This window comes from Silene latifolia, chromosome 10, assembly GCF_048544455.1.
Source record: "Silene latifolia isolate original U9 population chromosome 10, ASM4854445v1, whole genome shotgun sequence".
NCBI classification, from domain to species: Eukaryota; Viridiplantae; Streptophyta; class Magnoliopsida; order Caryophyllales; family Caryophyllaceae; genus Silene; species Silene latifolia.
Genome location: NC_133535.1, coordinates 133,663,080 through 133,687,128, shown reverse-complemented (window position 1 = coordinate 133,687,128; position 24,049 = coordinate 133,663,080). Strand labels below are relative to the sequence as shown.

The 24,049-nt window shown below is 37.1% G+C and overlaps 4 protein-coding genes across 4 annotated transcripts; 3 read left to right on the top strand and 1 right to left on the bottom strand.

Annotated features, from left to right (window-relative positions):
• Positions 1 to 394: 394 nt before the first annotated feature.
• Positions 395 to 1,734, top strand: LOC141608266 (uncharacterized). Its single transcript, XM_074427630.1, has 2 exons — positions 395 to 572; positions 1,160 to 1,734. Exons 1-2 carry the CDS (start codon positions 395 to 397, stop codon positions 1,732 to 1,734), a joined length of 753 nt encoding a protein of 250 aa, XP_074283731.1.
• Positions 1,735 to 10,489: 8,755 nt separating this feature from the next.
• LOC141608264 (uncharacterized) lies at positions 10,490 to 11,800 on the top strand. The gene has a single exon (XM_074427629.1). The coding sequence runs from the start codon at positions 10,490 to 10,492 to the stop codon at positions 11,798 to 11,800; it is 1,311 nt and encodes a 436-aa protein (XP_074283730.1).
• A 1,135-nt stretch (positions 11,801 to 12,935) lies between these two features.
• LOC141605980 (GTP-binding nuclear protein Ran/TC4-like) lies at positions 12,936 to 15,876 on the bottom strand. The gene is made up of 8 exons (XM_074424935.1): positions 15,636 to 15,876; positions 15,463 to 15,532; positions 14,404 to 14,460; positions 14,196 to 14,313; positions 13,872 to 13,961; positions 13,594 to 13,773; positions 13,424 to 13,501; positions 12,936 to 13,208 (listed from the first exon to the last, which is right to left on the bottom strand). Exons 1-8 carry the CDS (start codon positions 15,636 to 15,638, stop codon positions 13,139 to 13,141), a joined length of 666 nt encoding a protein of 221 aa, XP_074281036.1. The 5' UTR covers positions 15,639 to 15,876; the 3' UTR covers positions 12,936 to 13,138.
• Positions 15,877 to 17,688: 1,812 nt separating this feature from the next.
• Positions 17,689 to 19,965, top strand: LOC141608263 (uncharacterized). Its single transcript, XM_074427628.1, has one exon. The coding sequence runs from the start codon at positions 17,689 to 17,691 to the stop codon at positions 19,963 to 19,965; it is 2,277 nt and encodes a 758-aa protein (XP_074283729.1).
• Positions 19,966 to 24,049: the final 4,084 nt, after the last annotated feature.

The window sequence follows — 24,049 nt, the reverse complement described above, 5'->3', positions numbered from 1 at the left end:
GCAGACAACAAGTCGCCGGCAACAATACCTCACTTGCGTCTCTGTATTAGCTTCCGATCTATTTTGATGTATTTACAATAATCCTTGATGTATCTAGTCGCTGTTTTAATGTATTTAGCATAGATACACAAAATTAGTTATTAGGTACATCAAAATTGGATAGAGATACATTAAAATAGAAATCAGATACATTAAGTTTCTTTCAAATCAAATTGAATTGTAGTGAAGTTTAAATAAGAGGAAAACCATTTTACGATGGCGGTGCGCTTGGTATGGGTAGCCTGACTTTGTCGACACTTCAACCACCTTCTTCGGCACCATAAATGTAGGGGAAGGAGAATCGAGATCTGATGTTTACGAAACTGGAAATGTCGGGGATTGATGATGCTCAATGATGTCGCCGATGTCTGGGTTGTTCCCCGGTGATTCTCATGCGTTGTTGGTGATTGGCGTCGGCGGCAGACGATGGGTTGTGGTGGATGGGAATGACAGAAGGGGGATGGGTGTGCTGAGTGATGTCGGGGACGGTGATGTAGGAGATGTCGGGGAGATTGGAGTGCTGAGAGAGCTGGGTGAGTAGGGAACTAGGGACGACGACGGTGGTCGTCTTGCCGTCAGTGTCTATTCAACGGTAGTCTGTGACGGAGGTCGGTGTCGCGCGATGAGTGTACTGTGATAGTCGCCGGATTCTAGTGATGATGATAGATTGCGATGAATGGGATTTGTGTTTGGGCTTTGGGGGTAGTGTGTTGTTAATACTGGGGTGGGCTGATTGTGTCATTTGTTATTAGTAATGGGCTGTATAGTTCGTTCTCACCGTTCTCACCGAGTGATCGTTCTCACCGGATCCTAAATCTATATATATATATATATATATATATATATATATATATATATATATATATATATATATATATATATATATATATATATAAGGGGGATTGGGGCTTAAAAATCAGGAACTATGGAATATAGCTATGGTTGGAAGACTTGTGGATTGGGTAGCTACAAACAAGGAGTCCTTATGGGTGAATTGGGTGAATGTTAACTATCTGAAGGGGAGGGAATGGCAGGAATATACTCCAACAAGCAACTCCAGTTGGGTGTGGAGGAGGATATGCAGAGTGAAGCGAGAGGCTAGCATTTGGGTATTTGCAAGGGATATGGCAGGTGCAACCCTCTGGGTACACTCCGGTTGGCTGTTATGAGTGGCTCAGAGGGACACAACCCACAGTGGAGTGGTCTAAAGCTATTTGGGATAACTGGAGCTTACCTAAGCATAGGTTCCTGGGATGGCTTATTGCTCACAATTCGTTGCATACAAATAGCAGACTTATGAGATTTGGGATGGATGTTGATGGACAATGTGTCCTTTGTGGGTTAGCAGAAGAGACGCAGCAGCATTTATTTTTCGCGTGTGCCTACAGTAGGAGAGTCCTACAGGCTGTGATGGACTATACTGGTTTAAAGCTCCCTGAGGATGACATTTTGCATTGGTGTGTTCATAATTCTGGCTTGAAAATTCAGCGAGGGGTGAAGGTTGCTTTGGTTATGAGCACTTTGTATCAAGTATGGCAGCAAAGGAACAAGTGTAGAGTGGAGCAGGTTCTGATGAGGCCTCTGTGCTTGGCTCAATGGATCAGTGAAGACATGAGGAAGAGAATAAGGGAAAGAGACAAGAGTCGGATGACTACACATGAGCTAGATTGGCTAGGCAATTTAAAATTTACTTAGTTTTGAAGTGCTTTGCCTTGCTAGTATGTAATTGACTCCATATTTTTATATATAATATACTCTCACATTTTACCAAAAAAAAAAAATATATATATATATATATATAGATTCGGGATCCTATGAGAACCATCAAGATAATGAGAACCATGAGAACTATTCACAGCCCTCAGATCTAATGTATAATAGACGGTGCGATTAGCTCATCTAGTGTGAAAATCTCACGCAAAAGTAAGAAACTACCCCAGCAAAACCATTTTACCAAAACACATTCTCACTCCTCATTTTCTTTCTCTCTACGATTAGTGGCATCTCTATGCTCCATTTCCAATCGCCAATCATCGTTCTCATCTGCCGACGGCGACATAAATTGCCGGTGAGACGATCACCACCCTAATTTGTCATTTCTGTAATTATTTTCCCCAAATTTTACCTAATTTCAAAGAAATTGAACCCAAACTTATCATTTCGGTACACTCACTACTCATTCTTCATCTTCTTCATCTTCTTCATCTCCTTTCAATCATTTCGGTACAGGAATTTTTTTTAATTAGATCATAGGACAGGCCGGATACATTGATCCTCTTATATTTGATGCAGTGGTATGCCCGAATGTAAACTTGGCCCGAATGACAGACTTCTTTTAGAAGCTCAAGGTCAAACAACGAGAGGCAAAGCCATTGATATGGAGGATATCAAGTTTCATCAGTATGTCTCATTGTTTCATTTGATATTGGCTTCTTGAATTTTTTTCCGGACCTGCACCATTGAATTTCTTCGTAAAACAAAACCCATTTTAGTAAGACAGTTTGTTCAGTCTGTCTATTCTAAGTTATAACAGCTGAATCTCACCTTCTGTTCAGTCTCACGGTTCTCATTATATGGGTGGTTCTCACCGGATCTCGACCCTATATATATATATTATATATATATAGGGTCGAGATCCGGTGAGAACCACCCATATAATGAGAACCGTGAGAACCACTCACAGCCTTTAGATCTTAAACAAATGAATGCCTGAGATCCTACCAATGTCATTTAAACAAATTTCGTCCAACCCTGTGTCATTTAAACAAATTACGTTCATTTTCTCTCCAATTAATCTCTATATCCCCATCATCAAACTGCTTAGAATTGAAGAACAAACTTCAAAAATCCGCTGCTTCCTTCTTCAATTGAGACGCAAATCGAACTATACTTCACCGTACATCAAAATTCAATAAGGTTTGTTTAATTTCTCTTAATTTCCCTTAATTTTGACTTTATGTGTTTCGAATTTGTTAATTCGTCAACAAATTAGGGTTGACGAATTGTTGATTCGAGTTTGTACACATATAATTGGGGTTTTGAATTGAAATTGGTGTTGTAGATTAAGAAATTGGGTCGCGATGGGTTATATTTGATGACTTGGTTGTGACATGTGGGTGTGGTCCTTGATGACAGTCATTGGGTAGGTTTGTTAACTAAGCCCCCTGAAGGAGTCAATGCTAAATGGTGTTAAATCTGGTGACTTGGTGGGATTGTGGGAGGTGTCAAGGTTAGGTTTATGTACTAAGGGTATATTGGCATTATAAGTGATTGATCATAAATGACTATTCCAATGGTCGTGAATGTGATCAAACTAGCATTTTTGATCATAAATGACTATTACTGGTTACAGGAATGCTACCTCCTTTTGGGATTCAGTCTGAGGAAACTCGAGCAAATGCTAGGCATTGTACTACCGGCATGGAACCCCTCATCTCTTCTGAACGTTTTATCCTTCTTGATACCCAGGTTACTTTTCTTTCTTTTGAACCTCTCATCTGTCTGTTATTACATGATGTAAATAAAAAGAGCTTTACAACATCAAGGCTTCATGAATTTTTGTGTTGACTGTGTTACGTGTCTCTCTCCTTCCAATTTGGTATCTTATGTGTAACTCCCACTTTTATCTTATAGCCCTTGTTTAGCCCATCAGTTCTGGCTGAAATGACAAGACATGACGGCTCATCGACTGTTCCTATATTAACTGGAAAACTATTTCTTCAGAATTGGCTCATGAAATTCTTGGCATTCAGGTAAGCATTAAAATACATAAACATTATGTGTTCTCGTACATTCTTGACAAAAATGTGAGTTTTATTTAGAGTCTTGCTAGTTGCAACTCGTTTTAAGCAAAATCTGGTGACTTGGTGGGATTGTGGGATAATGCTGGGAATATTTTTGGTGACTTGTAGTAACTTCTTTTTTTCTAAGGCAGTACTCGGTAGACATGTTTACTCCTGTCGGGAAAGTGAAGGGCCAATTTGAAAAAGAATGTACATACTTCTGATTAACATAAACAAAGGGTTAGGCAGTTTGACATCATAGCTGAAATATCAGCTTGGATTTGATTACTTATTCCTTTCCTGCTATTTCAGGCTAGTGGTAAACTTTTGATTTTGGATCAACTCCTTCACAAGCTGCATGAATCAGGACATCGGGTTCTCATATTTGCTCAGATGACTCACACCCTTGATATTTTACAGGCTAGTTAACTCTTCATAGAATTGGTGCAAGGATCATTTGGTATTCGATGCAAATTTTTGCATTTTAACATTTTTTTGGTGATTTAGGATTATCTGGAATTGAGACGCTACACTTACGAGCGTCTTGATGGTTCTATTCGAGCTGAGGAACGTTTTGCGGCAATAAGAAATTTTAGCCATGAGTCAACATCTGGGAATATGAATGTTGTTGTTTCTTCCGGCCACAAACCAGAGCCCCAGCTAGACATGTTATGAGAAGTAAAAGAGCAAATACGGAAACCACTACTGCAATAATGATTTTTTTGTGCTTTTTGTGAGAGTTGTTAGCGTTGTTAGCATTAGAAGGAGACAATCCTGATGCATTTCCACAAAGGCCTGGATTTCCCTTGCAGAACCCATTTTGAAAAGAATCTCTTGCTGGGTACTGAACCCGAGAAATCATTGTACGAGAGATCCAGGGATTGTATGCTAATAATGTTCGACAGTGACTCTGAGACCGACCTTGAGAGATGGTTGTGGGAGAGATTCAGGTCCAGTAAGGATCTCATCTTGTCAAGATCAGGTATTGGGCCCGAAAGAGAGTTGCTAATGAGATCCAATAGGACTGGAAGTTGATTCAAGTTACTGAGCTCTGTCGGTATCTGTCCAGATAAGTCGTCGTGACTCAAGTTCAAGCTCAATAAGTTGCCACAATTCCCCAGAACTACAGGTATACTTCCTGACGAATTGTTGGCGGATAAATCAAGAACCTGTAAAGACTTTAACTTGCTTATCCAATCAGGAATGCTACCATCTAAGTGATTATTTCCCATGTCGAGGTTAAATAACAGCTTCAAATTCTCATTCTTATTCCATCGTTCCTTGCAATTCTAACTTGGCTCTCCTGTCTGCTTCATATGTAAAAAAAAAATCCAAAAATATTTTGATGTCACTTTCTTGATGTCGTTGCTTTTCGAGTAAAACACCCGAGCTCTTAATTCTTCTACGTTTTACTTATTTTGAAAGCCAATTAGCTCAAATGGAAGAGCATTGTGCAATTCACAAGATGTGGGTTCGACTCCCATATTGGCCATAAAATATCAAATCTTTCTTTTACTCTTAAGAATGAAAAATAGTGTAATTGGTAATCCCATTTAATTCAAGTATGGCATATATGGTAAAAATTTTGGTATATATAATAGTCTTTGAAATGCTTGTATTAAACTTTTGATAATTGCAAAGCTATTTCACGAGCTCAATGCCATTATTGCTGCTCGCCAGCGCCATTGCCCGAATATGATTATATCCTACTAAATAATTGTAATGTATTGCTTGCATCATGAAATGTTCCTATCGTTGGATTTGCGATTTAATAGGCTATATGGGACTCGAACCCATACCTTTGTGCACAATTTGCACATTGCTCTACCATTGAGCTAATAGCCTTTAAAATACGCCATACAAATACGATTATGAAATAACGGGCGTTTCATACTATGGCAGCCTAAATAACTGATATAAGGACACTGAAATGTTTCTCACATAGTAAGATATGTAAGAGATACACTAAAATGCCTTGTAGTTACATAAAAAGACCGGTAATTACATTAAATCTCTTCCACCGTCATTTCCCTTATTTTATGTATATAAAACCTTATTTCATGCACATAGGATCTATTCATGCCCATATAAAATTAATGTCCTTAACTAACAGTAATTAGTATCATAATATAACCAAGTTGAAGAATTTTTTACTGCACATAGAACCTTTTTTCATGCACATAGAACTTTATTTCATGCACATATAATTTTATTTCGTGCACATAGAACACTTATTTCATGCGCATATAATTTTATTTCATGCACATAGAACCTTATTTCATGCACATAGAATCTTATTTCATGCCCATAAAATTAACGTCCTTAACCAAAAGTAATTAGTATCATAATATAACCAACTGTAACTGAACAACTTTTTCATGCACATAGAACCTTATTTCATGCATATAGAACCTTATTTCATGCACATATAATTTTATTTATGTCCATTTAACACTTATTTCATGCACATAGAACCTTATTTCATGAACATAGAACCTTATTTCATGCACATAGAATCTTATGAGAAGTAAAAGAGCAAATACGGAAACCACTACTGCAATAATGATTTGTATTGCTTGTTAAATGTTAATTTCAATACAGACTACCGGTAATTAGCTAATCACAAGCGAATGAACGTCAAATTAGCCAAAGACGGAATTAGGGAAAAATGTGAAACCACAAGGAAAAAAATACGTTGTTAAGCATTACCTTCCCTTCAAATCCGAAAGGACTTCATCAGCTTCTTATTTGTCTTGAAAGAAACAAAACCATAACCAGATGATTTTCTTGAAGTATCCTAAAATATGACTTCAGCTAAAACAGGATCGCTGCGACTTGATTGAAAAATTCTTTCAGGTCTTTGGTTCTTGCTTCAAATGGTAAATTTGCTACAAATAGTTTGTATACAACAGGCGGTCTTGATTTCACAAGGGTGTGAGTTTTCTTCTTCTTTGGCTTAGCATATGAAATCTTTAGAGTTCAACCTTCGTATTCGTGAGAAAAAAAATCGGTACTTTCATACAAGAATCGTGGTAAACCACGAAGAACAGAATCTAGAAAAGAATCCAATTGTCATAGACTAAATAGTTTAATATTCAGCCAATCCATCTCATACAACACAATACAAGAAGAGAGTTTACCGATGCTCTCGTTAATTAAAGTTTCATCAGCAATATGAAGAAACTCAAGACCTACCAAAAGTTACATCCCTTGAAAGCCGTCAATCTCCAAATGGTTGAGGCCTAATAGATGGTTTTATACCTAATTAATATGCAGAATACTCTTTGAAAAAAAATGAAAACAGAAAGAAAGCAGAACAAATCAGGGATTCAAAACTTAATGAACTAATTTGAAGCATGAAAATTACAAAAATTGAGGAAAAACAAAGAACAAGGGGAAATAGAGAAATTACCTAAATGTAGATGAAATTACAGAGAACGTAGAAGGAAACAAGGTTGAAGATGGTCGAGTAATGTGCTTAAAATCCTATATATGGCGGTAGATCGTCGTAAATACTTTCATTGAATGAAAACATCTTGCAACATTTCATAACTCAAATTGGATGCGAAATAACGATTGAAATAAACAAACAGCAACAAATGTAAAAAGTGAAACCTGAGATGTAAGTCTGTATGTCATCAAATCGAAAGACCCGTCAGGAGGAATAAAAGATATTGTTCTGTCATTCTCAAAGCGGGCCAAACGCACGCACCTGAAGGTGAGATTCAGCTGTTATAACTTAGAATAGACAGACTGAACAGACTGTCTTACTAAAATGGGTTTTGTTTTACGAAGAAATTCAATGGTGCAGGTCCGGAAAAAAATTCAAGAAGCCAATATCAAATGAAACAATGAGACATACTGATGAAACTTGATATCCTCCATATCAATGGCTTTGCCTCTCGTTGTTTGACCTTGAGCTTCTAAAAGAAGTCATCATTCGGGCCAAGTTTACATTCGGGCATACCACCGCATCAAATATAAGAGGATCAATGTATCCGCCTGTCCTATGATCTAATTAAAAAAAATTCCTGTACCGAAATGATTGAAAGGAGATGAAGAAGATGAAGAAGATGAAGAATGAGTAGTGAGTGTACCGAAATGATAAGTTTGGGTTCAATTTCTTTGAAATTAGGTAAAATTTGGGGAAAATAATTACAGAAATGACAAATTAGGGTGGTGATCGTCTCACCGGCAATTTATGTCGCCGTCGGCAGATGAGAACGATGATTGGCGATTGGAAATGGAGCATAGAGATGCCACTAATCGTAGAGAGAAAGAAAATGAGGAGTGAGAATGTGTTTTGGTAAAATGGTTTTGCTGGGGTAGTTTCTTACTTTTGCGTGAGATTTTCACACTAGATGAGCTAATCGCACCGTCTATTATACATTAGATCTGAGGGCTGTGAATAGTTCTCATGGTTCTCATTATCTTGATGGTTCTCATAGGATCCCGAATCTATATATATATATATATATATATATAGGGTTTTTCTAAAATGTGTCCTAAGGGCACATGTTAATAACCTTAATATGGTAAGTTAACAATATATTCTCACTAATTATGGTAACAATGAGTTTATAGTTAAATATCTCATGAGAATATGTTGTCAATCTTACCATATTAAGGTTATTAACATGTGCCCTTAGGGCACATTTTAGAAAAACCCTTTATAATAAAGAGATTTTTTACTCAACACATTATTACACCTTAAAATGAATTTGTACATTAATTTATGTGGCATGAAAACAAACCCATTATGAAGTTTATCTATTACCAGTGTCCTTAATTTTTTTTTTCTATTAAAGCTATGATTACTCTTGTAGCCTTGTAGGTACATTAATTGTCCACGACATAATTAGTGAGAATATATTGTGCCCTAAGGGCACATGTTAATAACCTTAATATGGTAAGATTGACAACATATTCTCATGAGATATTTAACTATAAACTCATTGTTACCATAATTAGTGAGAATATATTGTTAACTTACCATATTAAGGTTATTAACATGTGCCCTTAGGGCACATTTTAGAAAAACCCTATTATAAAAGCCAAAATATTTTAAGGTTTCTGATTTATCCCTGAAAATCAGGAAAAGAAAAGGAATTAATTTCTGAACCTCACTTTCTCCTTTAAAGATTTAATTTTCATCTCTCCTTATTTCACTATAATTCTCTCACACTCACTCCTTTTTGTGATATTTATTAAGTATCATATTAACGCTCTGATGATATTATATGATAATTAATAAATATAATCTAACTATAATGTTTCTCTTGTTCTTTTATTAATCTAACTAAAATATTAAAATCATGTTATATTAGTTAAATATATACGTCTTTAAATGAGTTGTTAATTTATTTATCAGATTAATTCAATTCTTTTTATAAAAATGTACTTATATAACATATACTCATATTTTGCTTGCACTAAATCAAACCCGTTAATATATTAAAACTTATTCTGTATATCGGAACATTGAAGGCAAATCCGTGCATTTTTTTGCACGGGACTAAAACTACACAATTCTATCATAAACAAAAATTTGTGCTATATTTTATTTTGAGACGTTTTCTACAAGAACATAATGGTTACTAGTTTTAATCCCGTGCACAAAAATGCATGGGTTTATTTTTAGATGATGGCATATAAAATATATTCGCTAATACGATAGTTAAACGTAATATTTTGAAATAATAATTGAATGGAGCAATGTATAACTGTACAATTTTAACCGTGTGCAGATATAATTGTTAAAAAATATGCAATGAGCTGACTGAATTCATTAGTATCGAAAAGTAAATTCCACTTAAATATATTTAAGTCACTAATACAAATAATACACATTAGGTAACTTAAAATTTTAAATTTTGCAAGGAATGTACGGTTTTAAAGAGTGTCGGGCTATATAGGTTATACATTTATACACATCCATATTCCATATTAGATAATTTTAAATTTTATGAATAATGTTTTTAAATTTAAATTTTATGAACAATGGTTTAGATCTAATGATTGATGATTATTGTTTGTCCTTTTTATCAAAATTATCAGTATCTTAGATTTGATCATTAATTTTTCCAATTAATAAATGTAATTTTTTTTATGGAATTAGCAAGAAATGTTTAATTGTCAACAAATTAGTATTCTGTAATTTTTTGTATTAGAAATATTTATACGAACATATGTGTAAATTATGTATGGTTTTATAATGTGTGGTTTTTAATGTATGGTTATAAAAATGCAAAACAAATGTATAATATTTATATGATTTTGTATAGTTTTATAAACTTGGAATCACTTCAATTATGAGAGAGAGTAATAATGATGAAAGAGAGTAATTAAATCCATGAAGAATATGGGTGGGGTTACGGGTTATCTATAAAGAAAAAGAAAATTTATTTTTTACTTCCTAAAATCAAGAGCCAATCAAAACATTTTAAATGTTATGGATTTTATAGAAAGGGGATTTCTAAAAGAGAAAAAAGGTAGACTATTTGTTGATAAGGGAAAAACTCAATTAAAAATGAGAGTGCCCAACAATAACCGTCATCACTTGACATAACTGCAGGGAAGAAGGAGGCTACAAGCTTAAAGCAGCAGCTGAAAAAAAGGAGGAAGATCGGGATTCAGCAAGGTGTACGTTGTTTAGAGCCACAAGATGGATGGATGGTAATTTTGAGACAGTCACTTTGGTGCATGTACAGCTCAATCACCCTGTAGGAATGTATCCACCAGGACATGACTTCCAGGATTACTTGGGCGTAGAGAGTTGGATGGTTGCCACCGAATTCAGAATAACGGATGCCCGAAAGCTAGTAAAACTTCCTAAGCGACTAGTCTTAAAGGGCATCAATAATAGATTTCTAGGCCACCGCCGTGAGGCAAACCACAACCACAACAAATTCGACGACGGAGAAATTGCGTTAGATACGGCAGAGTACCGAATAATAGGAACGACTCAAGGATACATCCAAGTCAAGTCCCAAAAGACTGGCAAGCTCTGGGTGCCTGAAAATGGAAACTGGATTTGCTCTGAGTGGGATGAGAATGAGTCCAATCCAAGCGCATGGTTTGAGGCGGTGAAGGTGGGTCCAAACAAAATAGCACTTCGCAGCTATTCCCTCAACAAGTTCTGCACCCCACTCACTAGAGAAGGGCGCACCAATTGCTTGAACGCAGCAGTAAACACAATAACTAAGGCAGCCCACTTTGATGTGTTGGAGCCTCTTCTCTCGAGGGAGGTTCAAGTAACCCATTTCCGTTTCAATGATGCTCGAATCTACAACGAAAGAATAGTGGCTGTCATTACTAAAGAAGCCTACAACAGGACCACTTCAACCGATACCCAAACCCTCTCCTTTTCAGCTGACACTGTCCGTACTGGCCATTGGAGCAACAGCGAATCCTTGACAGTCACTGAAAATTTTGGTTTCACGGCTGCTATCCCAAAAGCTGGTCTCGGCTTTGAGTTTTCAGTCGAGGGAATACACTCAGACAAGTACACCTGGGGAGGCTCTATTCAAAGAAGCAACACCATAACATCTTCAAGCCAATACACGGTGCCCTGCATGACGAGGATCACTGTCAGGATGATGGTCAAAGCAATTACTTACGAAATTCCCTTTTCCTACATTCAGGCTGACGTCTACTCTGATGGTACCTCTGATCGCCAGTCTTATCAAGACGGTATTTATACCGGTGCCAATGCGTACGATTTTACATACGAAACTTCTAGCGAGCGGTTAACTGAGACCGAATTTCAAGGGTCGTCGTCTTTCGAAGACTTCTCACTCCCCACCGTCAATAAAACTCAGTTGATACCCATCTGGCCTGTCTCCACAGTTACTGCCTCCATTCCCACCACTGACGACGATGCTGACGCGCAGATGCTCGATTCAGAGTTGCCCACTGTTGATGCCCCGCTACCCAACCCAGATGATGCTGAGATGGAGACACCCATCATCACCGCCTAAATAGCTATCGCCTGGTGGGCTTAGTTTCCTCTTACTCTTCCATTTTACTTTATTTAATATCGCCTCAGTTCTTACAATTCCAAATGACAAGAATAATCATAGCTCTTTAACACATCATCTCAGCAAGAAGTCAGGAATAACCGATCGCCTTCTTACGAGGTTTCATGGATGCTGTATGTGTTGAGCTTTTCTCTTTCAGTTGTATTTCCCTTTTATGTATCACTTGTTTCAAACAGGTAGTTCAGTTTCTTCTGATTTCATCTCTGTTACTGAGTATTAATAATCATGCTTCATCATTTCGGAATGAATTTTAATGATATTTCTTACGGACTACCCATCCTTTTTTGGTATACAATTTATTGATATGTTTGTCGATCATGCATATAGAGTTCATATGAAACAATGCAATCGGAATCCGCTGCATTTATTCCTTTCTCCCAATACGATTATTCTACAGTATTTCCTTAATGGTTCAAAAATCTTTTTTTGGGACGATCTAACAGTCAATTTTTTGATGAAGTTGAGAATAAATAATGATTAATTGTTAGTATGGATCGGAACAAGTCCGTAAGGAGTAAAATGCAGAAAATCTCTAAACTATTAAAGAATTGTTAGCAAAGATCAGATATGAGATTATCAGTACATGGCGTCAATGGTTGGCCAAAACCAAATAATGACCAAACTAGAATCTGTATTGAGGTCCCACGACGGAGACAAGCTCGCCTGTGAATATAAATCGAGACGATGTAAGGATGGAGTGAATGAATACACTAGGGAAGATTAGAATGGTTTGCTCTGGGCTTTTCAAGAAAAATTATTCCGTATTCTTTCAGTAATAAAGATGTCGTATCATGCAAAAGTTATATTGTGGCAACTTTGAAGATCATTGTTGCAGAACTGAGATCTCATTCAGGCCAGATTATCTTCCTCCAACAATGTCGGTTGATCGGTGATCTTTCAGTCATTGTGGCTGACACCAAATATAATCATCTGAAGAGCGAAAAGGAAGCGCAACAGAGTCCGATGCAGCCAGAAACATGAGGCGTAGCTGTGTAGGGGTAGTAGTAATTGGCAGATGATGCTCAATACACAATAGTTAATTATTTATATCAGACAGAAGGAATGCAGTTATGACAGTAATAATCTGGATAACCTCTTCAAGAATTAACGCGCCATAACTGCTATACTTTAGCATTCAAACTATTCAAAACAACGAAAATTAGGTAGCTACTGATAAACCTACTTTGAGAAATACTCTACTAGTAGTAAGTAGTAATAACTGGTTCTTCTTCTATGGGCACACCCCCTCAAAACTAGACATGAAATCCTGCTAGCTTATTAATCCTCGAATACGTCATCCTCGTCTGGCAAGGGCATCATAGCTGCTTCATTGGCTTCTCTCTCCAGCCTGAAACAAACAATTTAATTAATACCTCAAATGGAATCAAAGCAGGCGAAAGTGCAAAACATATGAAAAAGATGCTGGGGCTGGACTTATATAACAACCTAACACCAGGAAACTGATAACTACAGAGCATCAGTCCAGACTAATTTGGGGTCGGTTGACATGAATGATTCTAAAACAAGGTGATTGTATGGCATAAAAGTGTTGCAACGACTTACTGTTGTTGAGTTGCTATGTCAATAATAACCTCTGGTGGAGCAAGAGCATAGTCTGACTCAAATTTAAGTGCAGGGTCTCTGCAAGAACCAGGAACAATTATTAAAACAAAAGTTCAATATATTATAAATTAACAAAGAAATACTACAAGAGAATTAGCCATTAAAATTACCCAACAAGCTTCCTGGCGAGGTACAAGAAAGGTTTCTCATAGTTGTAGTTGCTCTTTGCAGAGATCTCATAGTACTGCAGATTCTTCTTCCTGTGGAATGTAACCTGTTTTGCTTTCACTTGCCTGTTCTTCACATCAACCTTGTTTCCACAGAGAACAATCGGGATATTTTCGCAGACACTGTTGAACACAAGTTTGAGAAAACAAGCACCTTCAGATTTAGTGTTAACAAAGTTAAGGTAGATAAAGAATAGGAGTCCAAAGAATGAGAAACTGACCGGCAAATATCACGGTGCCAGGTTGGAACATTCTTGTATGTCAGCCGTGCTGTGACGTCAAACATGATAATAGCACATTGCCCATGGATACTGCAGTCAATATAAGAAACAGGTTAATACAGCAATTCTATTTCAAGATTAATAAGGTACTCCTTAATTAAGGAAACGCCGAAGGTCATTAACTAATTTGATCAATCCACCAACAGTTTGATGATGACGTACAATCTAAATACAACCACCCCAAATACCTGATCTATGAATAGTTTAGGAGTTTCGGAACAGCAAACATGTATGTTTAAGCGTTGAAGTATAAGTAGCACTTACTAATAACCATCTCTCAGACCACCAAATTTCTCCTGACCAGCAGTATCCCAACAATAAAACCTCAATTTCCCACGGCCTGTCGTGAAATCCAGTGGATGAACCTCGACACCAATTGTTGCTGTAGAAACAGAAATAAAGAACACTGTTAATGACGCAATCATCTTGCAGTGACTTGAAAATATAAATATGAAATGTCAAACAAACTTACGTTCATATTTCTTCTCAAACTCTCCAGTGAGATGTCTCTTCACAAAGGTTGTTTTCCCTGGCACCAGCATTCAAGTATAATACACCATTAGACCAAAACCATACGATAAATTGTGCTCTGAAACTGATGATTATTGTATAAGTAGCTAAATTATGAATTGATCTCTCCATAGCCTTCTATACAAGGTGATTAGATTCAATGCAATTGAGCAAGTTATAATCAATCAAATTCATCGTTCTTCCTAAGTGTCATTAAATGAGATCATAATTGCTTTCTATCTTCGACTAAACCTTACTCCCTCCAACTTATTTCGTGTCCAAAAAAACAAACACAAGGATTCAAGGAACATATCAAGTCAAAGGCTAACTGGAATATAATTTTGTAGTACGGGTATTATATGAGAATTTATGCGTGCAATACTAATAATTGCAACATCATTTATTTAGAATCTAATAACAGGAAAGATTAATCCTAATAACAGGAAGTTATTTTTTCGCTCCAAGATGAAACTATTATCAGGAAATTTTTGTTCCGCTCAAGAGAAACTAATAGCAGGAAACTATTTTTTCGTTCCAAATATGAAACTAATAACAGGAAATTAGCGTTTCGTCCCAAGATGAATCTAAAGACGATAAATTATTGTTTTGCTCCAGATGAATCTAATACGGAGTAACAGGAAATTGTTGTTTCGCTCCCTAGATAGGAAAATATAATTTCGGTCCAAGATGAAACTAATAACAGGAATCTATTGACGAGAATTCTACGCAGTCTTAACCAAAACAGTACAGATCGGAGCAGTCTGTATGAAGTAAAATTAGCATAAATTCTAAACTTGAAGATTGTTAACAAAGATTAGGGTTTTGATACATCACGAAACCGTTCTACACAATACTAATCGATTAAATTTAACAGGAATTTCCAGAGAAAACCTACAGACAGATTCTTATAAACATCAAGTATGTGAAATTGGAAAACAAATGCACATAATCATAGTAACAACACACAAAAATCAAAATTTAAGAGACGAAGAAATCAAAGAAAAGGAGTGAAATAAAGTACCGGTGCCGCCATCGCCGACAAGGACGAGCTTAAAGCTAGGATAATCCACAGTTTGTTGATTCGGCAACGCCTGAAACCAAAATCAAACAACAAAAACAATTATAATTAGTGTTTGAAACCTTAATTATGATAATTAGGAACTAATTAGAGAGAAAATTGCAAAGCGTACGTACCATTGATGATTTTAGGGTTTAGGGTTTCAAAGAGATTGAATATTTGAATTTTGAATGTAGGGAAAGAGGAGATTTGGATTGTGTATTTATAAGGATGGTAAATGGCTTCTAATTGACGCTGTAGTGTGCTTCAATTTGACGCACTAGGTTTGTTGCATGCAGTTTTGTTAATACTTTTCCGTTTTATGGGAAGATTTTTGTTTAAAAAATTAAAACCCCGCGTTTTTCTAACGCTGCGTTCTCGAAATTTCGTTTTGGGTTGATCTTATCAAATTAGTCTAGCTAGTATGGGCCTGTTTCGGTGAGAACTAGGGCCGCCCAAAAAAATCTGATACGGATTTTTTATTCGTTTGAATTAAAAAATCCGACTATTTAGATACCATTTACACTAGGTTAGATCCCGCGCAATAAATGCACGATATTTATAGTATTTTTACATTTGAGTGTTTTACTTATTACTTATTCATTCAAAATACACATTTAGTAATTTTTCATATTTCGGCTCATTATATTTTGATATGAGAGGAAAAAATCAACTGCAAAATTAATCAAGGGGGTAAGCATTGTGAAGACGCCATCATGAGGGCTTGGTGTGGGAATGGAGAGGAGGACATTCTGGACAGACTGAGGAGATGTGGGGAGGAGCTAATGGCATGGAAGGGGGTAAGCATTGGTAAGATTATGAGGGATGTGGAGAAAAAGAGGAAAAGGCTAGCCATGTTGAATGAAGGGGTGCGTACTGAGGAGAGAGTGAAGGAGAGAAAACTGATCGTCAAAGATATTGCTAAATTGCTAAATCAGGAAGAGTTGTTTTGGAGGCAGCGGTCTCGTGCTATATGGCTTCGGGAAGGGGATAGAAATACAAAGTTTTTCCACAAGCAGGCTACAAAAAGGCGGGAGAAGAATACAATTTCAAAGCTTTTTGATGAGGACGGAAGATGTTGGGAAGGAGCTGTGCAAATAGAACAAGCAGCGGTCAACTATTTTACTACACTATTTCGCACAAGTGCTCCTGATAATTTCGAAGAGGCTCTTGATGGTGTAGCAGGTCGTGTCTCTGAAGAAATGAATGCGATTTTGAGAGCGGACTATAAGGAGGAGGAGGTGATAGCAGCTCTGGAACAAATGCATCCACTGAAAGCCCCAGGTCCGAACGGTATGAACGTTCTCTTTTATCAAACGTACTGGCATATCGTTGGGCCCGTTGTTATAAACTCGGTTTTACGTGTTCTACGGGGTGAGCCCTTACCCCCAGGAAGTAATAAGACTTTTATTGTCTTAATCCCGAAAGTTAAAAGTCCGAGTAAAATGGGAGAATTTAGGCCTATTAGCTTGTGTAATGTAGTTTATAAGCTGGTTTCAAAGGTATTAGCTAATAGGCTTAAACAATTCTTAAGGGATGTGGTCTCGGAAAATCAAAGTGCTTTTACACCGGGGCGGCTTGATAATTTCGAAGAGGCTCTTGATGGTGTAGCAGGTCGTGTCTCTGAAGAAATGAATGCGATTTTGAGAGCGGACTATAAGGAGGAGGAGGTGATAGCAGCTCTGGAACAAATGCATCCACTGAAAGCCCCAGGTCCGGACGGTATGAACGTTCTCTTTTATCAAACGTACTGGCATATCGTTGGGCCCGTTGTTATAAACTCGGTTTTACGTGTTCTACGGGGTGAGCCCTTACCCCCAGGAAGTAATAAGACTTTTATTGTCTTAATCCCGAAAGTTAAAAGTCCGAGTAAAATGGGAGAATTTAGGCCTATTAGCTTGTGTAATGTAGTTTATAAGCTGGTTTCAAAGGTACTAGCTAATAGGCTTAAACAATTCTTAGGGGATGTGGTCTCGGAAAATCAAAGTGCTTTTACACCGGCGCGGCTTATTACTGATAATATTTTAATTGCCTTTGAAATGTTCCATCATATGAAGAATACTCGGAGTGGGGAGGGACATATGGCTCTTAAACTCGATATGGCAAAGGCTTATGATAGGGTCAAATGGAATTTTTTGGAGAGTCTTGTACCGTATGGGCTTTGATGTGAGGTGGGTTAATAGGGTGATGATGTGTGTCAAGACGGTCTCATTTGCGGTTCTCATAAATGGTCAGCCCTCCCGGGAATTTGTGCCTGAAAGGGGGCTCCGACAAGGTGACCCACTTTCGCCGTACTTATTTATCCTATGTGCCGAAGTGTTATCAAGTCTTATGCGGAGGGCAGTTGAGAATAATGTGTTGCACGGGGTTAGAATAGCCAATGAAGCGCCAGTGATTTCGCACCTCTTGTTTGCAGACGACAACCTATTTTTTATGCGAGCGAATATTAATGAGATTAGGGTGGTTAAAGGCATACTTTCGACCTATGAAAAGGCTTCCGGGCAGCTGGTTAATTATGACAAAACAACTGCATCTTTTAGTCGGTGTGTTGCTGAGGAGCGGAAAGGAGTGTTGGTGGAGGAGTTAAGTGTGCGTGCTGTGGATAACCCGGGTAAGTATCTAGGTTTGCCCACGGTTATTGGGTACTCCAAGAGCGCTTTGACGAGTCTATTGAGAGATAAGCTAAGTAAACGATTTCAAGGGTGGCGTGGGTTGCTGTTATCGAAGGCCGGTAGAGAAGTTTTGATAAAGGCTGTTGCCCAATCACTCTCTACATATGCTATGAGTGTCTTCAAACTCCCTAGCAATTTTTGCGAAGAACTTCGATCAATGGTCTCTAAGTTTTGGTGGGGTTCGAATGGGGACAAGAGAAAGATTTCTTGGGTGGCTTGGCATAAGCTTTGTCGACCAAAGAGCTTGGGTGGTCTCGGGTTTAGAGATTTCCACAAGATTAACATGGCCTTGTTGGGAAAACAGGCATGGAGATTGACTACGGAGCCGGACTGTTTACTAGCAAGGATCCTACGAGCCAAGTACTATCGAGGGAAGGCTTTTATGAATGCTGAACTAGGGCGGAATCCGAGTTTTACGTGGAAGGGCATTTGGGAAGCAAGGACCGTGGTGAGGAAGGGTGGTATTAGGAGAATTGGTAACGGGCAGGGCACTTTGGTGTGGGGTGATCCATGGCTAAAGGGGTCGAATTCGAAGACGGTTTTATCACCTAGAATAGCTGGCAGCGAGGACATGCGGGTCGCGGATTTAATGCGAGCTGATGGGAGGATGTGGGACTCAAGCAAGGTTCGAGCTGTTTTACTACCTTTTGAGCAAGATGCGGTGCTTAATATGAGGCTTAGCGAGGTACACTGTGAGGATATTTGGAGTTGGGCTTTGGAGAAAGATGGTAGGTATACGGTTCGATCGGCTTATCGATCTCTTATGAATGGGGAGGTGGACGAGCAAGGTCCGTCTGATTGGACGAGTTCTAAGTGGTTGTGGAAGGGAGTGTGGGACTCGAATGTTTTACCACGGGTCAAAAAAATTTTCTGGCAACTATGCTCTGAGGCGATTCCTACAAAGGAAAACATTGCTCGTCGTATTCGTGGCTTGGATGTGGTGTGTCCGGTTTGTCAAAGCGAAATGGAGACTTGTCTCCATCTCGTTAAAGGGTGTGGTTGGGTGGGGGGAATTTGGGATGGGTTGGGGGTGGAGATTAAGAAGGAAGTTGGGCATGAGAGGGTGAGGGAGTGGGTGGAGGATTTGTGGAGGGAGTGTGGGACGGATGAGAGGAGGAGTATTATGTTGGGGTGCTGGGCGATTTGGGAGGCAAGGAATAAATGGGTGTTCGATGGGAGGAGAGTCGATGTTGGGGACGTTCTTAGGAGGGTGGAGGAGATTAGGACAGAGGTGGATAGTGGGGTGGAGAGGCTGAGTGGGGATGGTGGCAGCACGGTTCGTAAGGGACAGAGGAAGGAGGATGGGTGCAGGGGTCCATTGGCAGAGGGTTGGAGGTTGGTCTGTTGTGATGCGGGTGTTAAGGAGGAGAGGGGAGTTGGGATGGGGGTCGTGTGCAGTGGTAGGGAGGAGGATGTGGTGTGGGCTATGGCCATACATAGAAGAGGAATGGCTGAGGTTGAGGAGGCGGAAGCAGAGGCGCTTTTGGAGGGGCTAAAAGAGGCAGTGCGGCGAGGATATAGGCGACTAATTATGGCAAGTGACTGCAAGACTGTTATCGACATTCTACGGGAAGGAAGGACGGGACGCAGCAGCTTGTTCTTAATTGTGGATGAGATTCGAAGTTTTAGTCGTAACGTAGAGGAATTAGTTTGGCGTTTTGTCAATCGTAATTGTACTAAGGTAGCACATGCTCTAGCCCATTATCCGGGTCTTTGGTCGGGTAAGAAGTTGTGGGAAGGAGGCCTTCCGAGACTTGATGTAAACGATAACCTGGCTACTATTTCGATATTATAGTTTCCCATCCCTTGGGATTTCAAAAAAAAAAAAAAAAAAAGTTAAATTTCATGAAATGTGTATTCATGAATTTATATCATCCCTAACGATAATGATTTAATTTTATAAGTCAAATTTCCTATTTTACAAAAGTCAAATATACAGAAAAATATAATTATGGTAAAGATTGTGTCCACTTATTGAAATTTCATATGTATTATATATTATATTAAAGCAATAACCGCCACCCCCTTTGATTGCCACGTGTCATAGCCCCTTTAGATGCCATGTGTCACTCTCCACTTTATTAAAAAAAATTAAAAAAAAAAGGAAAGAAAGGCAATCACGTAAACATTGCTAAAAACTCGAAGTTGTTGATTTTTTAACATATTTTTAAACATATTTTCGGTATAATCTTTTAAGGAGATATTTGCTCAAGATTATATTTGTTACCTATTTTAACTGGTTGAAAGTATAATTTTCGGTATAATGTTTTAAGGAGATATTTGCTCAAGATTATATTTGTTACCCATTTTAATGGTTGAAAGTTTAATCTTTTTAATATTTTTAAAATATCACAAATATGCCAATTTTATTTCGCCAAAAATTTTGCCCAAATCAAATTGATTATCACACAAAAAATATTCGCCTAATAATTAATTGCCCTAAATACCAAAAAATATGCACTATATAACAATTAATTTGATTGCCTTTAAAATACTACATAAATTATGTCTAAAGTAATAAATTTAATCATTAATGGCAAGAATCTCGCGTGTCATTATTGACAAGAATATTGGCCTAATAATTAATTGCCCTAAATACCAAAAATTCCATAACAGAAATATTATCAACAAGTTAAATTCACGACATTAAAAAAAGGAAGCTTTTTTACTATTTTGTCACTAATTGGACGTAATTTTTAGTCTCTCATATCCTTATAATTTTATTTTATTTTTGTCTCTCATCAATTTTAAACATACTTATTGTGCTTCCTACTATTTTCACAATCTTCATATTTTGCCATCTTTAATCCTTATATGGAGTATCTTAGTTGTATATATGATATAGCTATGTATATATTACTCTATGTTTTGTGTATTTTAAAGTTGTATCTTCCAAGTTCCATCGCATAATATTATTGCAGGGAAAGATGATACTCCGTATATAACAAAAATCGATATTGCATATCATTCTCCATAAAATCTCTCTAAATAAATGGAAATGTTTATTGTTAACTATATTCATGTCTCATATTTCGATTAGAGTAAGTATTTGGATATCCAACGTATTATATTATAACTTTTGAATGTGCATGTAATGGTGTAGTGTTGGTAATTCGATTATATTAATAAAATTATTATGAATTTTTTTCCCTAAAATCATTTCAAAATAGAAGTAAGATAATAAAATGGAGTATACTCGGATACTCCCTCTATTTTGGTCAATTTATTTGCCTTTTATTTTAGAGAAAGACAAGGAAAGAAGAAGGGTCATTATTAGATGACAAGTACAAAATGGGGAGAATTCAATTGCCTATTAAAGGCAAATCTAAAATAAAAAGATACAATTGATTTGTTTGCCTTTTGTTTTGGCAGAAAGAGAAGGAAAAAAAGGAGTCAATTATTAAATGACAAGTAGACTAAATTAAGTGGGGAAGATTCATTTTTTTTTGTTTTAACCATCAAAGATTAATCTAAAATATAAACACAAACAATTGACTGAGACCCTCCAAAATGGAATAAAAAAAAACCAGGAACAGATCAAGTACCAACTACCATTTCATAATCTTAATAAGTTTATCCTCCTTTTTCTATCTGTATTTGCAACAATTATTTTATTAAAAACATTTTTAAAACTTCGCACATGGTATAATTCGTTTCTTTACGAAGTTATTAACATGATATACGACACAGGTGTAAGCATGATACAAGACCTAATTATAAACGTGTAGATTATTCACGCTCATAAATATACAACATGGTTGTAAATATAATATGTAATACAAGAGTGATACTTCCCCTATTTTACTTTTATTGTCCTATTTTCTCTAAAATTTATTCGAAATTAACTGTCCTCTTTATAAATTTATTATGGTAAATAATTAAACTACGGATATTGCCTTAAGTGACTACCACTTCCTCACTCAAAGTGACATTGGTCTCATTCTTTATAATACCAAGGGATAATATTTTAATTTATTCAATCTTTTAAATCCTTTCAATATACTCTCATCGTTCTGGTCAATAGTTATCTATTTTCTTTTTTGGGTTTATCGGTCAATAATTATCTATTTCCATTTTTGGCATATATTTGTATTTGACGTATTAATTTTAATTTGTATACGTCCACACGTATAGAAATAAGGATTTTTCTAACATGTGCCTTAGGAATAGAACGATAGAACGAAATATATATAGATTAGACAAATTATTGTATTTTATTAAGGGAATTGCTAAATCCTACACACTTTTACTAAATCCTACACAAAATTTACACTTTTTTCGACTTTGCCCCTCTCATTCCATACCCACAAACAACCCTTAATAGAGAGAGAAAAGACGAACGTCTTCTACAGTTCTACTGCTTAATTCACGATGTCAGGGAGGCCTCCGGCGAGCACAAACGACGCATCCAATTTGACCATTAATTTCTCCGGTGTGTAAAATTTTACCAGTAATGAAAAGAATGTCTTTTGTTGATGCAATCTACGTCACACAAATCGATTATATTATAGGGGGCTCGTGCAACTATATCTCCGACGACGACAACCCTCACGCCGGCACTCTTCCGATCACACTAACTCCCTCCAATAGTGACCCATGACGTCGTTTTATGAAGATCTGTCACTATTAGTCTCAATTTTGATGTGACGGCGATAATTTGGAGCCATAAATGGTGGGGTTTCGAATTTTATGGTGGGGTGCTATATTCGGGAATGAGGAGATGATAGCACACAAGGACACCGGCGAAATCTCCGACTTCGATGCATCAACCGGTGAGACCAGAGGCGGTGATTGTTGCTAGGTGGCGGCGCCGACATGAGGGGTTTGGGTCATTGGGTATGGGGCTATTGAGGGGATATAGTTTTTTTTTTTGTGTTTTAAGAGAAAGGGTATGAGGGGAAAAAAGTGACAAAATGTATATGATGTAGTAAAATGGTGTGTAGGATTTAGCAATTGCATTTATTAATGAATGACCATTAATGCATAAATGATTATTGTGATTCTTCTCAACCAATTCCATAAAATATATCAGATCACGAGTAATTAATAGATAATATAGAGTCATTAAAAAAATTATTAAAAAATTAATTTAAATACTTCATATTATTTTCAATTTATATAAATTGAAGTGACTTCAAAAAATTATCTAACAATTAATGCATAACATTACGACATTGAAAGATAATGAGTAAATAACGTGTTAGTAAATAGAGAATGAATGGGTGGTGTTAATGGTGGGAGGTCGTGATAGGAGATGGGTCATGATGGGTAGGTAATGATGGATTAGGGAGTTGAATAAGGTTACGAGAAGGGTTGGGAGTCACGCATGGGGTGGGGCGGGCGGACGGAGAGGATGGTGGAGGCAAGAGGGGGATGAGTAGTTGGAGGACGTATGATATGGATTGCAGTGTGATGGTTAGTTGTGAAATTTCTTTGAGATATGGGTTGAGAGGGACGTTGTTGTTCAAGATGTTTAGTGCAGTGCAGTCATCACTATGATGAAAGGTCTGTTGGTGGGTTTCAAGGTTGTCAAGTCAGTGATGAGAGAAAAGGTAAATAATTGAGAGAAGAACTAACAAGCGGAGTAATATGATATAAAACGTACAACAATGAGTAAAATTAAATGTATATTGCATAAATAAACAGGTTATAAAATCTACAATAATTTTATATTTATTTTTCAGATGTTGCTTTTCATAAGTTGAAAAATCGAGGAAAAAAAAGCAAAGTACTTCACAATTAAGCAACACAAACTTATAAAAAGTGTATGGGTAGACCATTTTCTAAAGTTTAATTAGTAATTTACTAAATTTAAAAAGCACGTAAGTTTACTTTTAATAATACTTTACGTTACCACCCGTGCAGTGCACGGGTTCAAA